This window comes from Garra rufa, chromosome 3 (genome assembly GCF_049309525.1).
Source record: "Garra rufa chromosome 3, GarRuf1.0, whole genome shotgun sequence".
Lineage (NCBI taxonomy): Eukaryota > Metazoa > Chordata > Actinopteri > Cypriniformes > Cyprinidae > Garra > Garra rufa.
In genome coordinates this window covers 4265988-4281392 of record NC_133363.1, presented here as the reverse complement: position 1 = coordinate 4281392, position 15405 = coordinate 4265988, and the positions used below count along the sequence as shown (strand labels likewise).

General features: G+C 38.3%; 1 protein-coding gene across 1 annotated transcript in view; it reads right to left on the bottom strand.

Annotated features, from left to right (window-relative positions):
- Positions 1 to 15405, bottom strand: part of myom1b (myomesin 1b) — a 66430-nt gene that overhangs the window by 36761 nt on the left and 14264 nt on the right. Inside the window, exons 5-8 of the mRNA XM_073835594.1 lie at positions 14484 to 14528; positions 8421 to 8579; positions 5426 to 5587; positions 871 to 1012 (exon numbers count right to left, since the gene is read on the bottom strand). Coding sequence (XP_073691695.1) covers positions 871 to 1012; positions 5426 to 5587; positions 8421 to 8579; positions 14484 to 14528 — 508 coding nt within the window. The remainder of the gene's footprint in view (positions 1 to 870; positions 1013 to 5425; positions 5588 to 8420; positions 8580 to 14483; positions 14529 to 15405) is intronic.

Genomic DNA, 15405 nt, shown 5'->3' with positions numbered 1-15405 from the left:
ATTTTAATCAGTTTCTCTCAGAAAAGGAGACTTCTGAAGTAATTTTGCATTTGTATCTTGATTAAAAAAAAATTAAACTGGAAAAAACTAGGAAAAACATCACTTTTTGCAATTTGATGAAAAGATATAATAAAATTATTGTCCATATGCTAGTTAAGCTATTTCCAATGCAAACCAGTTGATGTTATATAAACTACATTATGCTTGTTTAAGCTAGATTTAGTGTTTGGTTCTGGCCTATATAATATTTATTTGCACTACACATGTGAAATTTATATGGCTATCCTAGTAAAAAAGTAATAGGTTTAAATCGCATTTATTTTATACTAAGTATAGTTCAAGTCTATTAACATATTTACTGACATATTGCTTGAGACTTACTGATGTACGTTGTATATACAAGTTGTAATTAAACTTTATCTGGATTACTACTCGTGCAAAATGCACATTTCTTAATAATAAGCCTAAACTATGTTTTAATGTCACTATTGATGAGGGTTTTGTGATCTTTAAAATAATATTGGTATGTACATGTAAAAATATTTAAAGTGTACCTAAAGTATACTTCACTTTAGCACAATCAAATATACTTAAGTATATCTTTAGTTGGACTTGAGCACTACTTTTGCATAATTAAAGTGTATTAAGTATAAAATTAGTTGTTGTAATTTAGCAGACTTAAAATATACCAGTTTGGTTTACTAAAAGTACAATTGCAGGGTATTTTATTAAGTACATCACATGAAATAAATGTACTTTAAATACATTTTAGCATATTAATTTTATCACTAGGTTAACATTTTCATTCTGTCTACTTTAGAGGTTTTAACATGATTTTGTGTGATGATGTTTGTATACAGATGAAGTGACCTGTCAACAAAGTAGCCCAAAATAGGAGTTCCTCCGTCCACAGCAGGCTGTTTCCAGGAAACGATGACGTAATCCTTATTGGCGTCCAGACTATGAACATCTAAAGGAGCACCAGGAGCTCCTGCAACCTCTGCATCACCATCTAACAAACACAGATCAAATCAGTTAAACATTTGTGATTATTTCACATTCACATAAAGACACATGCTATCTCTTGTGAAAAAGAAGTGCAGTTGTACTTTTATGATTGTTTTTTAACACACTTAAGTACACATTTAAAATGTAATAATGTCACATGAAACATTTTAAGGTTAAGTGCAGTGTTGAGGGTAACGCATTACAAGTAACGCAAGTTACGTTATAATATAGTAACTAGTAAAGTAACTCATTACTTTTTTCAAATAAGTAATGCCAGTTATTTTTCCCCTCAATTATTGATTAAAAGCTCTCCTGTCCCCATGTTGAGAGAAATTGAAAGATGTTACTTTAGTTCTAGAATAAATGTGAACATGCAAAAAATAATCCCACTCACTAAAAAACAGATACAGTATTCTTCAAAGTGAATAAAAACAGTGAAATTCAACACAAACCTGCAATAATTAAATATGTTAAATAATACAAATATCCTTTATGTATTTAATCCCATTTTATTAACCGATGTCTTTTCTGCCGACCTTCAATCAGGGTTGGGGTCAATTTCAGGAATGAACTCAACAATTCCAATTCAAAGAAGGAAATGGAATTGGAATTCAACAACAATTACAGGAAACAGAGTTGGAATTGAATTGGAATTACAGGAAGTGGAATTCAATTCAGGGAAATTCCACTGAATTCCGTTTATTGCTGTTTCTGAGCATTTATTTGTGATTACATTTAGAGACATACATTTGAACTTTATTTATGATGCTTTACAAATACCACGTATTAAATAGAGTTGATCAAATGCAAGTAAATAAAAATGAGAACTGTACATTATGAATTAATAATTGAATGACAGTGGTGATAAGTTTGTGGATGTACTATACATTCAATATATGATTACCACATAATATATGTCTCAACTCACAAAAAATGAATCATGTTCGTTCATGTATTTGATTCACTTTTTATTGCATCGAATTATCATCATTTCCTGAAATTTGGCATGTGAAATGATCGCGCTTAACATACTAAACATACAGTACTTTGTATTTCTTTCATATGTTTGTTGTGTATGTGATTTACAATATTTAATGTACTATAAGCTATTAAGCAAATCAAGTCAAATTATTTTATTTAGCAACTCAAGTGGAATTTAGTGGAATTTATTTGAATTCAATTCTGTTTCCTGGCATTCCAATTCAATTCCAATTCCATTTCCTGTCAGCTGCATGCAATTCCAATTCCAATTCCATTCCATTCCAGGAAGTGAAATTTACCATTCATTCTCAATTCAATTCATGAATGGCCCCAACCCTGCCTTCAATGATCCAATTCATCCATACTAATAAGCAGAAATTTGTTTTCAGTTTTTTAGTGCTAAAGAGTTGACATTTTTTCTTCTGCGGTCTACTGTACAGACGTCAGTTTACTTTTCTCTAAGCCTGAGGCTTTTGGTGTGAAAAGGCTTTTACTGTACATTTGACAAAAATAGAACTTTTTATATTAAAAACAAACGAGCAAGCCCTGCCCAGATTTAAAGCGTAACGCAAAAGTAACGTAACGCATTCCTTTCCATAAAAAGTAACTAAGTAACGTAATTTGTTACTTTTTTTAGGGAGTAACTCAATATTGTAATGCATTACTTTTAAAAGAAACTTTATGGTTAAGTGCATTTTAATAATCTTGTTTCATGCTTTAACAAAGAGGTTCACTTCCAGAACAAAAATTTACAGATAATGTACTCACCCCCTTGTCATCCAAAATGTTCATGTCTTTCTTTCTTCAGTCATAAAGAAATTATGTTTTTTGAGGAAAACATTTCAGGATTTTTCTCCATATAGTGGACTTCTATGGTGCCCCCGAGTTTGAACTTCCAAAATGCAGTTGTAAAGGATCCCAGCCGAGGAAGAAGGGTCTTATCTAGTGAAACGAACAGTTATTATATCAATTTATATACTTTTAACCTCAAACGCTCATCTTGTATAGCTCTGCGTGAACTCTGTGTATTCTGGTTAATGACAGTTAGGGTATGTCGAAAAAATTCACATCTCATTTTCTCCTCCAACTTCTTCGTCCTGCATCGCTGCAGAAGTATTATTTTACAAAGCGAACATGCAAAAAAAGGTCAAAGGCCCTTTACAAAAGTAAAACAGTGATATAGGATGATTTTGAAGTTGAAGGAGAAAATAAGATGTGAGTTTTTCAACTGTTTTGAACCGGAATACACAGATTTCACACAGAGCTAGACAAGATGAGCATTTGAGGTTAAAAGTATATAAATTGTAATTTTTCTTAGAAAATAACCGTTCGTTTCACTAGATAAGACACTTCTTCCTCAGCTGGGATCATGTATATTTGAAGCTGCATTTAAACTGCATTTTGGAAGCTCAAACTCGGGGGCACCATAGAAGTCCATTATATGGAGAGAAATCCTGAAATGTTTTTCTCAAAAAACATCATTTCTTTAGGACTGAAGAAAGAAAGACATGAACATCTTGGATGACAACAGGGTGAGAACATTATCCGTATATTTTTGTTCTGGAAGTGAACTTCTCCTTTAATTAAAATCTAAATGCAAATTAAGTTTTATAAACTGTTTTGCAGTGTTCACTAGGGGAGTGTTGAGAACTTCTTTCGTTCTGGTAGTTTTACAGCTACTTCATCTGAATGTCATGACGCCACAGACACAGCATGACAGGGCTAAATTTAGAAAGAAACATGAGCTGGGAAGGGAGGCTTACAGGGACACGTAAGACTCACACACAGTACAAGCCAAAAGAGTTTGTCCAGCGCTCGTTTTCTTGTAAAACGATTAGCACAACATTAACTATTATATTAGAACAACCTGTAATCATTTAGAAAACAACTACAGTTGAGGTCAAAAGTTTACACCCCCTTTTCAGAATCTGCAAAATGTTAATTATATTACCAAAATAAGAGGGATCATACAAAATGTTATTGTTTTTTCAGTACTGACCTGAATAAGATATTTCACATAAAAGACACATATAGTCCACAAGAGAAAATAATAGCTTAAAAGTTCAAAAGTTTACATCCCCTTGATTCTCAATACTATGTTTTTACCTGAATGATCCACACCTGTGTTTTTGTTTAGTGATAGTTGTTCGTGAGTCACTAGATTGTCCTGAACAGTTAAACTGCCTGCTGTTCTTCAGAAAAATCCTTCAGGTCTCACAAATTCTTTGGTTTTTAGCATTTTTGTGTATTTGAACCCTTTCCAGCAATGACTGTATGATTTTGAGATCTATCTTTTCACACTGAGGACAACTGAGGGACTCATATGCAACTATTACAGAAGGTTCAAATGCTCACTGATGTGAAAAATGACACATTAAGAGCCGGGGGTGAAAACTTTTGAACAGAATAAAGATGTGTACATTTTTCTTCTTTTGCCTAAATATTATATTTTTTCATTTGGTACTGCCCTTTAGGGGCTAAAGAAGACTATTTTAAGATGATTTTTCTGAAGAACAGCAGGCAGTTTAACTGTTCAGGACAAACCAGGGACTCATGAACAACTTTCACTAAACAAAAAACACAGTATTAAGAATCAAGAGGATGTAAACTTTTGAATAGGGTCAGTTTTATAAATTCAACTATTATTTTCTCTTGTGGAATGTATGTAAACCTCTTTTATGTGAAATATCTTATTCAGGTCAGTACTCAATAAACAATAACATTTTGTATGATCCCTATTATTTTGGTATAATAATTAACATTTTGCAGATTTTGCAACTGTAAATCCCAGGCAGTCAGATTTGTAAAATATAGCTAAAGAATTAGGTACAAAATCTGTAATTTAAAATATAGTAAATTTGCAAGAGAGGAATCGAATCAAATTGAAAATAGTATGAAATCTGCACTTGATTTCAGTACCAAAACAGCATACTTGATCTTAATATTTACATATTTTATATCTAACAGAATATATATACATTACCAGTCAAAAGTTTGGACACACTTGACTTAAATTTCTTTTTTTCTTTTTTTTTTTTTTTTTTTTAGTCAAATATTAATTATTAACACAATATTTTTTAGTATTAATTAAATTTAAATCAATTTTATTTTATTTTATTTATTAATTTTTAAAATAGAAATTGTGCCAAGGAATGATTCTCAGTTTGTTTTTAAAAAAATATTTGTTTTTTTACATAGGAAAAAATTTGTAACTTAATCGTAATCATTCCTTGGCACTTCAATAAAATAAAATAAAACAGTTTTTTTAAATAATTAATATTTGACTAAAAGTAAAAAAATAAAAAGTCAAGTGTGTCCAAACTTTTGACTGGTAGTGTAGTGTACCATAAACTCTTCATCTGCCAAATACCAACACGAATAAACTAGCCTGTAATAATGAAGTAGAAGTAGTTCTAGTAGTAGTATTGGTCCTCACCTCTGACAAAAACGTATGCAGAATGTGTCTCAAAGCCAGATTTGGTGATGACGCGAATTGTGTAGAGTCCTTCATCCTCCTTGTTGAGGTGTGTGAGAGTGAGTGTCGCTCTGTCGCCGCTCCAGTGCATCTGAACCCATTTTGATGGCACCAGCAGTTTATCTAAAACACGAACAAACACATCCATGCATTATGTTTAACTGATCAGCAAATCAGCATATTAGAATAATTTCTGAAGGATCGTGTGACACTGAAGACTGGAGTAGTGATGCTGAAAACTCAGCTTTGCATCACAGGAATAAATGGAATTTTAATATATATATATATATTTAATGGTAAAATATACAGTGCCTTGCAAAAGTATTCATACCCCTTCATTTTTTTCACATTTGTGACCCTGGACCACAAAACCAGTCATAAGGTTAAATTTAATAAATAAATAAGCTTTCTTTTGATGTATGGTTTGTTAAGATAGGACAATATTTGGACTTCTTGAAAATCTGGAATCTGAGGGTGCAAAAAAATCTAAATACTGAGAAAATCACCTTTAAAGTTGTCCAAATTAAGTTCTTAACAATGCATATTACTAATCAAAAATTACATTTTGATATATTTACAGTAGGAATTTTACAAAAAATCTTCATGGAACATGATCTTTACTTAATTTCCTAATGATTTTTGGCATAAAAGAAAAATCTAAAATTTTGACCCATGCAATGTATTTTTGGCTATTGCTACAAATATACCCCAGCGACTTAAGACTGGTTTTGTGGTCCAAGGTCACATTTTGTTTTGTTGCAGCCTTATGTTTAACAGCTTTAAATTACTTTTTTTCCACATCAGTCTACATCTCATACACCATAATGACAAAGCACAAAACAGGTTTGTAACAACTTTGCAAATTTATTAGAAATAAAAAAAATGAAAAGATCCCGTTGCATAAGTATTCACACCCTTTTCTGGGACACTCGAAATTTAGCTCAGGAGCATTCATACTGCTTCTAGATGTTACTACACTTGGAGTGGAGTTAAACCGTGGCAAATTCATTTGAATGAGTATGATTTAGAAAGTCACACACCTCTCAGAAAAGGTCTAAGTTCAGCTGAAAATGCATATCAGAGCAAACCCTGCTGGAAAAAACAGCTAATACCAGCCTAGGCTGGTTGGCTGGTCTTAGCTGGTTTAAACTGGAAGTGGCTGGTTTTAGCTGGTCTCCCAGGCTGGTTTTAGCTGGTGGTTTCCCAGCCTGACCAGCTAAGACCAGCCTGACCAGCCTGGAAAAATGGACAAAACCCCTTTAAAACCAGCCTGCCTTCCAGCTATGACCAGCTAAAACCAGCCAACCAGCCTAGGCTGGTTTTAGCTGTTTTTTTCACCAGGGAAAACCTGGGGCTGGATTCACGAATATCTTCTTAAGAAATAAATTAAGAAATTTCTTAAGATAAATTCTAAGAAGTTCGTAAGAATGTTCTTATGTGCAATTCTTGAAAAAATCTTAAGAAGTTCTCAAATATGTTCTTAAGAACATCTTAATTTCATTCTTAAGAAAAAAAAAAAAGATACATCTACCTGAGTGAATACATGGCTGAAGACGCATTTATAAACACTTCAACGTCTTTTTTGCGGTTTCGGCAGATTATCCTAATAAGCCGCACATTTTCATCACGACATTGACTGGCGCTCGGCTTTATGTTTTTAATGTGCCGTGTTTTTGAACCGTTAATTTTAAAGGGTCTGTCTTAAGCTTTGGTGATCAGTTTTATTCACTTTTGTGTTGTATTTTGTTCCCTCGTCCGAATGAACGCTTAAGGTATGTGTGTGCGCTGCTACAGCAAACGCGTCCTGCACATGCGCTAAATACGGCCAAAGATTATGTCGTATTTATCGGCCAAGTAAAATAAAAAAATGTTTAATCAAATCTCCCTATCTGACTTGATTTTGTAGAGTTGCTACTAAGTTTTGATGTAGGCAAAAAGTAGGGTCATACACAGGCTAATCATGACAGATCATTGTTTACATTATCAGTCATTGCTGTCACTTCAGCGAACTCTTGCTCATCTCTATTAATAGTCCTAATGTATTATTTGTAGCTAGTAGTGTTGCAATGCTTAAATATAACCGTTAATTTGAAATAACCCAATAAATTAATTAAATAATTATTACTATTTGGGATTTAAGACAAGTCTTGGGTTATCCTAACTTTAAGAAGTTATTTACGATGGTTTTTAAGAAGATTCTTTTCAAGAATTAGAATTTTCTTAATTTTTGTCCTAAGAACAATCTTAAGTAAAAAGATAAGAATATTCTTAAGACAATTTTTTGGGAATACAAAATATTCTTAACTTTTTTCTTATTTTAAAAATTAAGAAGAAAATTCTTCTTAAGAATGTTTCGTGAATCTGGCCCCAGGTCCTGAGGTCAAGATAACTGCCCGTAGAGCTCAGTGACAGACTTGCGTTAAGGCAGTGATCTAGGGAAGAGTTCAGAAAAAAATCTGCTGCATTGAAGGTTCACAGAAGCATTATCCATAATGGAAGACGATTGGAACAACTAGGACTCTAGAAAATGTCTGCCAGCCCCCATCCAAGCTGACAGAGCTTGAGAGGTGAAAAGATGAGGCATAGAATGGCAGATAATTGCCAAATGCAGATGTGCAAAGCTTGTCACATCAGACCCAAAAAGACTTGAGGCTGTAAAGGTGCTTCAACTATGTACTGAGTTAAGGGTATGAATACTTATGCAATGTACTTATTTCAGTGTTTTATTTTTAATACATTTGTAAAATTTGCAAATCTGGTTTTTGCTTTGTCATTATTATGGTGTATGGAGTGTAAATTGATGTGGGGAAAAACTAATTTAAAGCTGTTTAACATAATGCTGCAACAAAACACAATATAAAAAAAATGAAGGGGTATGAATACTTTTGCAAGGCACTGTGTAATAGGAGACTTTTTTGAGACAATACACATTTTATTGTATGGCTCACAGTCTTACCATCTCTGTACCACTCTATCTCCGGCTGGAAGCGCTGCAGTGATGGGTAGATGATAACAGAGCAGCCGAAACTCATCGTCTCACCCTCACGTCCAAAAGACACACCAAACTTCTCCACGATGTGTGTCTCGAATGTAATGCCATACTCCAGACAAGGTACTGCAGAACAAACATATTAAATTCAGATTTATTTTGTGAAAATGCAAAATCGCTGTGTAAGACTGATTCCAGGAATCACCTTGTGGAAAATGATGCACACATATTCATAATGAAACACATACAATTCGTATTGTACAATGTGTACAATGAATTATTACGCTGGGATGGGTTTGAAAACTTTTCACATGAATATCCTTTCACGTCAAGAACCGAAAGGAGACTGACAGCAGGCATCATTTAGGTGGACATAAAAAAAAACACATATAAAACATAACAAAAAATATAAAATACACGATAAGACACAAGAGAAAGATGAAGAATGTTAGTGAGTATATGAAGACATTTGCATTAAAAATGCTGAGACAAACAAAGAATAGAAAACAGAGACACTTCAATGAAGATAAATACAAATACACACACAGAGACAGAAACTGGAAATGGAAAGAATAAACTCAAGATATTAATGTAAGAATTCTTATGTTCTTAGTATAGAAGCTTGTTTCCACCATGTTTCGCCTATTTCACAATTCTGGGCCGAAAAGTCAGAATTGCAAGATGTAAACTCACAAGTGCGAGAAAAAAAAACTGAATTCTGAGAAAAAAGTCAGAGCTGCGAGATTTAAAATCATGATTCTGAGAAAAAAAGTCAGAATTGCAAGACATAAAATCATATTTCAGAGAGTAAAAGTCAAAGTTGAGAGATTTAAAATCATGATTTAGAGAAAAAGACAAAATTGTGAGATTTAAAATCATGATTCAGGAAAAAAAGTCTGAATTGTGAGACGTAAAAATTGGAATTTGGAGGAAAAAAATCAGAATATTGAGACATGAAATCAACATTTAGAGAAAAAAGTCAGAATTCTGAGATTTAAAATCATGATTCAGAAAGAAAAATGTCAAAATTGCCAGAGGTAAAGTCAGAATTGCAAAATGTAAAATTAGATTTCAGAGAAAAAAAGTCAAAATTGCAAGATTTAAAATCATGATTCAGAGAATAAATCTGAATTGTGAGAAAAAAATCAGAATAGCGAGACATAAAATCAGAATTCAGAGAAAAAAAGTCCAAATCAAGCGATGCAAAATCATAATTCAGAGAAAAAAGGTCCAAATTCTGAGATTTTAAATAATGACTCAGAGAATAATATCAAAACTGTCAGAAAAAAAGTCAGAACTGCAAGATGTAAAGTAAAAAAATGTTAGAATGTCAGAAGTTTATGTCTTGCCATTTTTATTTACTTGTTCCTCAAAATTGCGAATTCTGAGTAAAAAAGGTCAAAATTGTGAGATTTAAAATCATGATTCAGAGAAAACGTCTGAATTGTGAAAAGTAAAATCTGAATTCTGAGGAAAAAAAAATCTAAATAGCGAGACATAAAATCAAAATTCATAGAAAAAAAAAGTCAAAATTAAGCGATGCAAAATTATAATTCAGGGATAAAAAAAGTCAAAATTCTAACATTTAAAATCAAAATTCCCAGAAGTAAACTCAGAAGTCAGAGAAAAAATGTCACGATCTGGGCTGTGGGGCTTCCCTCAGCCACCTGAGGTCACTGTTTTCCCTTCCCTGCACAGCACTTCCTAAGTATTCACGTCTGTTTTGTCATTAACACTGATTCACTCACAGCTGTTCACCATTTGGACTTTTCTATAAGAACCCTCATTTCCCACTACTCTTTCTGGCTGCATTGTTTTCTGTATGGTTTGTTTCTGTGTATTTTGGATTATAGTTCTTGGCTCTTGACCGTGTTTCTTGTTTTGTTCAGTTTATGTTTGAGTTTATGTTTGATTGTGCCGTGTTGGCCTTTTTGGTTTATGTTTATTTGTGTTTTGTTAATAAATCATCCTAACCTGCTTTTGGACCCAGACCTCCCTTGTTTCACGTGACAGAATGCAGCCAGCCACAATGGGTCCAGCGGGGAAGAATTGTTTTTTTCAGGCGGCGGTCGGGGCGGCGACATTCCCCTCTGCTCCCAAGACAGAGGGGATGTCCTTTGAGGCGGCGTCGGCAGCACGCTTCGATTACATCTACGCCTGCCTGGCGATGGATGCCCGTGTCGCCGAGGAGATGCGAAGACGCCCCTTCCTTGCGGTGGGGTTGGAGACAGAGTTTCGTGGGAAGGCGGCGGCTTCCACTCTCTCTGTTCCGGACGCGGCGGTGACCGCTATCTCCGATCCTGACGCGGCAGTGACCACTCTCTCTGTTCCGGACGCGGCAGTGACCGCTATCTCTGTTCCGGACGCGACAGTGACCACTCTCTCTGTTCCGGACGCGGCGGTGACCGCTATCTCCGATCCTGACGCGGCGGTGACCGCGCTCTCTGTTCCGGACGCGGCAGTGACCGCTCTCTCTGTTCCGGACGCGGCGGTGACCGCTCTCTCTGTTCAAGAAGCGGCGGTGGCCGCTCTCTCTGTTCCGGACGCGACGGTGACCGCTCTCTCTGTTCCGGGCGCGGCGGTGGCCGCTCTCTCTGTTCCGGGCGCGGCGGTGGCCGCTCTCTCTGTTCCGGACGCGGCGGTGGCCGCTCTCTCTGTTCCGGACGCGGCAGTGACCGCTCTCTCTGTTCCGGACGCGGCAGTGACCGCTCTCTCTGTTCCGGACGCGGCGGTGACCGCTCTCTCTGTTCCGGACGCGGCAGTGACCGCTCTCTCTGTTCCGGACGCGGCAGTGACCGCTCTCTCTGTTCCGGACGCGGCAGTGACCGCTCTCTCTGTTCCGGACGCGGCAGTGACCGCTCTCTCTGTTCCGGACGCGGCAGTGACCGCTCTCTCTGTTCCGGACGCGGCAGTGACCGCTCTCTCTGTTCCGGACGCGGCAGTGACCGCTCTCTCTGTTCCGGGCGCGGCGGTGACCGCTCTCTCTGTTCCGGACGCGGCGGTGGCCGCTCTCTCTGTTCCGGACGCGGCAGTGACCGCTCTCTCTGTTCCGGACGCGGCGGTGACCGCTCTCTCTGTTCAAGAAGCGGCGGTGGCCGCTCTCTCTGTTCCGGACGCGACGGTGACCGCTCTCTCTGTTCCGGGCGCGGCGGTGGCCGCTCTCTCTGTTCCGGACGCGGCGGTGGCCGCTCTCTCTGTTCCGGACGCGGCGGTGACCGCTCTCTCTGTTCCGGACGCGGCGGTGACCGCTCTCTCTGTTCCGGACGCGGCGGTGACCGCTCTCTCTGTTCCGGACGCGGCGGTGGCCGCTCTCTCTGTTCAGGACGCGGCGGTGGCCGCTCCCTCTGTTCAGGACGAGGCGGTGGCCGCTCTCTCTGTTCCGGACGCGGCGGTGGCCGCTCTCTCTGTTCCGGACGCGGCAGTGACCGCTCTCTCTGTTCCGGACGCGGCGGTGACCGCTCTCTCTGTTCAAGAAGCGGCGGTGGCCGCTCTCTCTGTTCCGGACGCGACGGTGACCGCTCTCTCTGTTCCGGGCGCGGCGGTGGCCGCTCTCTCTGTTCCGGACGCGGCGGTGGCCGCTCTCTCTGTTCCGGACGCGGCGGTGACCGCTCTCTCTGTTCCGGACGCGGCGGTGACCGCTCTCTCTGTTCCGGACGCGGCGGTGACCGCTCTCTCTGTTCCGGACGCGGCGGTGGCCGCTCTCTCTGTTCAGGACGCGGCGGTGGCCGCTCCCTCTGTTCAGGACGAGGCGGTGGCCGCTCTCTCTGTTCCGGACGCGGCGGTGACCGCTCTCTCTGTTCCGGGCGCGGCGGTGGCCGCTCTCTCTGTTCCGGGCGCGGCGGTGGCCGCTCTCTCTGTTCCGGACGCGGCGGTGGCCGCTCTCTCTGTTCCGGACGCGGCGGTGACCGCTCTCTCTGTTCCGGGCGCGGCGGTGGCCGCTCTCTCTGTTCCGGACGCGGCGGTGGCCGCTCTCTCTGTTCCGGACGCGGCGGTGGCCGCTCTCTCTGTTCCGGACGCGGCGGTGACCGCTCTCTCTGTTCCGGACGCGGCGGTGACCGCTCTCTCTGTTCCGGACGCGGCGGTGGCCGCTCTCTCTGTTCAGGACGCGGCGGTGGCCGCTCCCTCTGTTCCGGATGCGGCGGTGGCCGCTCTCTCTGTTCCGGACGCGGCGGTGACCGCTCTCTCTGTTCCGGACGCGGCGGTGACCGCTCTCTCTGTTCCGGACGCGGCGGTGGCCGTTCTCTCTGTTCGGGGCGTGGCGGTGACCGCACTCTCTGTTCCTGTTCCCCTGGCTGCAGGGCCAGCTCGCATTCCTCTGGCTGCGGGGCCCGCGGACGTTCCACTGGCGGCGAGGTCAGCTCACATTCCTCTGGCGGCAGTGTCCACCCACGTTCCTCCGCTGCACGGGCCTGGCCCGCCATCCCTCCCCCTGATACACCTTCCACCGTTCCTCCTCCCTCCAAATGTTATGTTTTTATTTTGGGAACGTCTGGAAGCCGTTCCCTTGAGAGGGGGTACTGTCACGATCTGGGCTGTGGGGCTTCCCTCAGCCACCTGAGGTCACTGTTTTCCCTTCCCTGCACAGCACTTCCTAAGTATTCACGTCTGTTTTGTCATTAACACTGATTCACTCACAGCTGTTCACCATTTGGACTTTTCTATAAGAACCCTCATTTCCCACTACTCTTTCTGGCTGCATTGTTTTCTGTATGGTTTGTTTCTGTGTATTTTGGATTATAGTTCTTGGCTCTTGACCGTGTTTCTTGTTTTGTTCAGTTTATGTTTGAGTTTATGTTTGATTGTGCCGTGTTGGCCTTTTTGGTTTATGTTTATTTGTGTTTTGTTAATAAATCATCCTAACCTGCTTTTGGACCCAGACCTCCCTTGTTTCACGTGACAAAAAAGTCATAATTGCAAGATGTAAATTTAAAAATTGTCAGAAGTTTATATCTTGCCAAAAATTGCAAGATGTAGACATTAGATTTCTGAGTAAAAAAAGTCAGTACTGCTTGACGTAAAATCTGAATTTAGAATTCTGAGAAAAAAGTCAGAAATATCAGAGAAAAAAAAGTCAAATTGAGAGATTTAAAATCATGATTCAAGAAAAAAGTCAGAAATATCAGAGAAAAAAAAGTCAAATTGAGAGATTTAAAATCATGATTCAAGAAAAAAGTCAGAATTCAGAGGAAAGAGTCAGAATTGTGAGACTTAAAAATCAGAATTCATAAAAAAAAGGCTTTTTTCTCAGGATTGTGAACATTTCTTATCCTCTGGTGAAAACGGGCTTCCATAATAATGTTTTGTCCGTATTTTCTCTATATGCACTGAAGGAATATTCCAGGATAAATATAACAAACAAAAACATGTTTACAGTAATGCACTTCACAATGGTACAGTTGCTCTGTATTTACATTGCGTGTGCATTACAGTACACATGCTTTTATTTGTTTTTTGTTTTTGTTATGAGAAGTGATGGAATTATTTTCTGTGATAATACTTAGAAAGTTGCATTTAATATTTCTTCAACAGTTGTTTTTTGTCCAAACTTGAGTCTGAAGTAATGAAAAGCTTAAATGTTGAACGACTGAATGTTTCCGTTTTCAAGAATGGAAACAAACATGTAATATTTGGATAATAGCAATTCAATGTTTAAACGTAGATACTAATCCAGCACATTGTCAAAGCAATCCTAATTATTATGCATATACAATATTAAGTTAAATTCATCACATAAACAAAGATAGAGAAGTAAAACAATGAGAAGAGACGATCATGCATAGAAGATGATCAGGGAAACCAGACGAGACTGAAACATTAAAAGAAGATTATAGAAAAACCTTCACCGAGGTTACCTTCGAAGCCGTACTTTCTGCTGTCTGCACCAGCGAATCAGAAACAAAATAGCCATTAGCCAGCTTACATGAAAAACTTCAGCCTCATGCTCACAGCTTCACACACTTACAGAAAGCACATATACAGAAATTGTAAAAGAGAACAATTAATTATCAGATTTTATACTGAAATACTTACGGAGTCTGGGAGATGGCAGAGAATCATCAATTTCTCCTTTGAACCCTAAATCACACAAAACCACAAGATTTTTTTAAAAATGTTTTAACAAATAATCTGAATATGTTCTTTTCACAATCTTTTTACAACCATAATTCGCCATAATTCATACCTTCCTGAACTATTCCTTTTAACAAAACTATCTAAAATTTCCTAAATCAAGAAGGTTTTTGCAGTGTACTCAGTATTCATACAGTACATTTATGTCACATGACTTTTTCCTCTCATCAGCCATATTTATGACCATAACTGTGGTAAAAGTAATGCCAATAAATACAAAAACACATAAATGCAGATGCTAAGAAAAAGCATTTATCATCGGATTTAATCCATACCAGGTCATTTTTACAATTTCAAGAAAACAAATCTTTAAAACTCTTTAAAACTTTCAGAAACAGATGAATAGGACAATAAATATATAAAAAATACAAAACTTTAGTATTAAGTAGTAAGTAAATTGCTTTACTGGTCCTTTTAATAGACTACAATTGCGAAGATAAGATATTTAAGATATTTGTTGTTGTTGAAAGAAGTTTCTTCTGATCACCAAGGCTGCATTTATTTGATCAAAAAATACAGTAATATTGTTATATATTATAATTTAAAATAGCTGTTTCCTATTTTATTATGTAATTTATTTCATCAAAGATGAATTTTCAGCATAATTACTCCAGTCTTCAGTGTCACAAGATTCTTCAGAAATCATTCTAATATACTAATTTGCTGCTCAGTTATTATTAATTATTATTTGCACTTAATATTATTTGATTGTAATAGTGGTTCTTAGTGGTTCTTATTACAATGTTGAAAACTCATATTTTACATCATTTTCACATAAATGCAGCCTAAAAATAAGAGACTACTTTCAACAACATTAAACTAG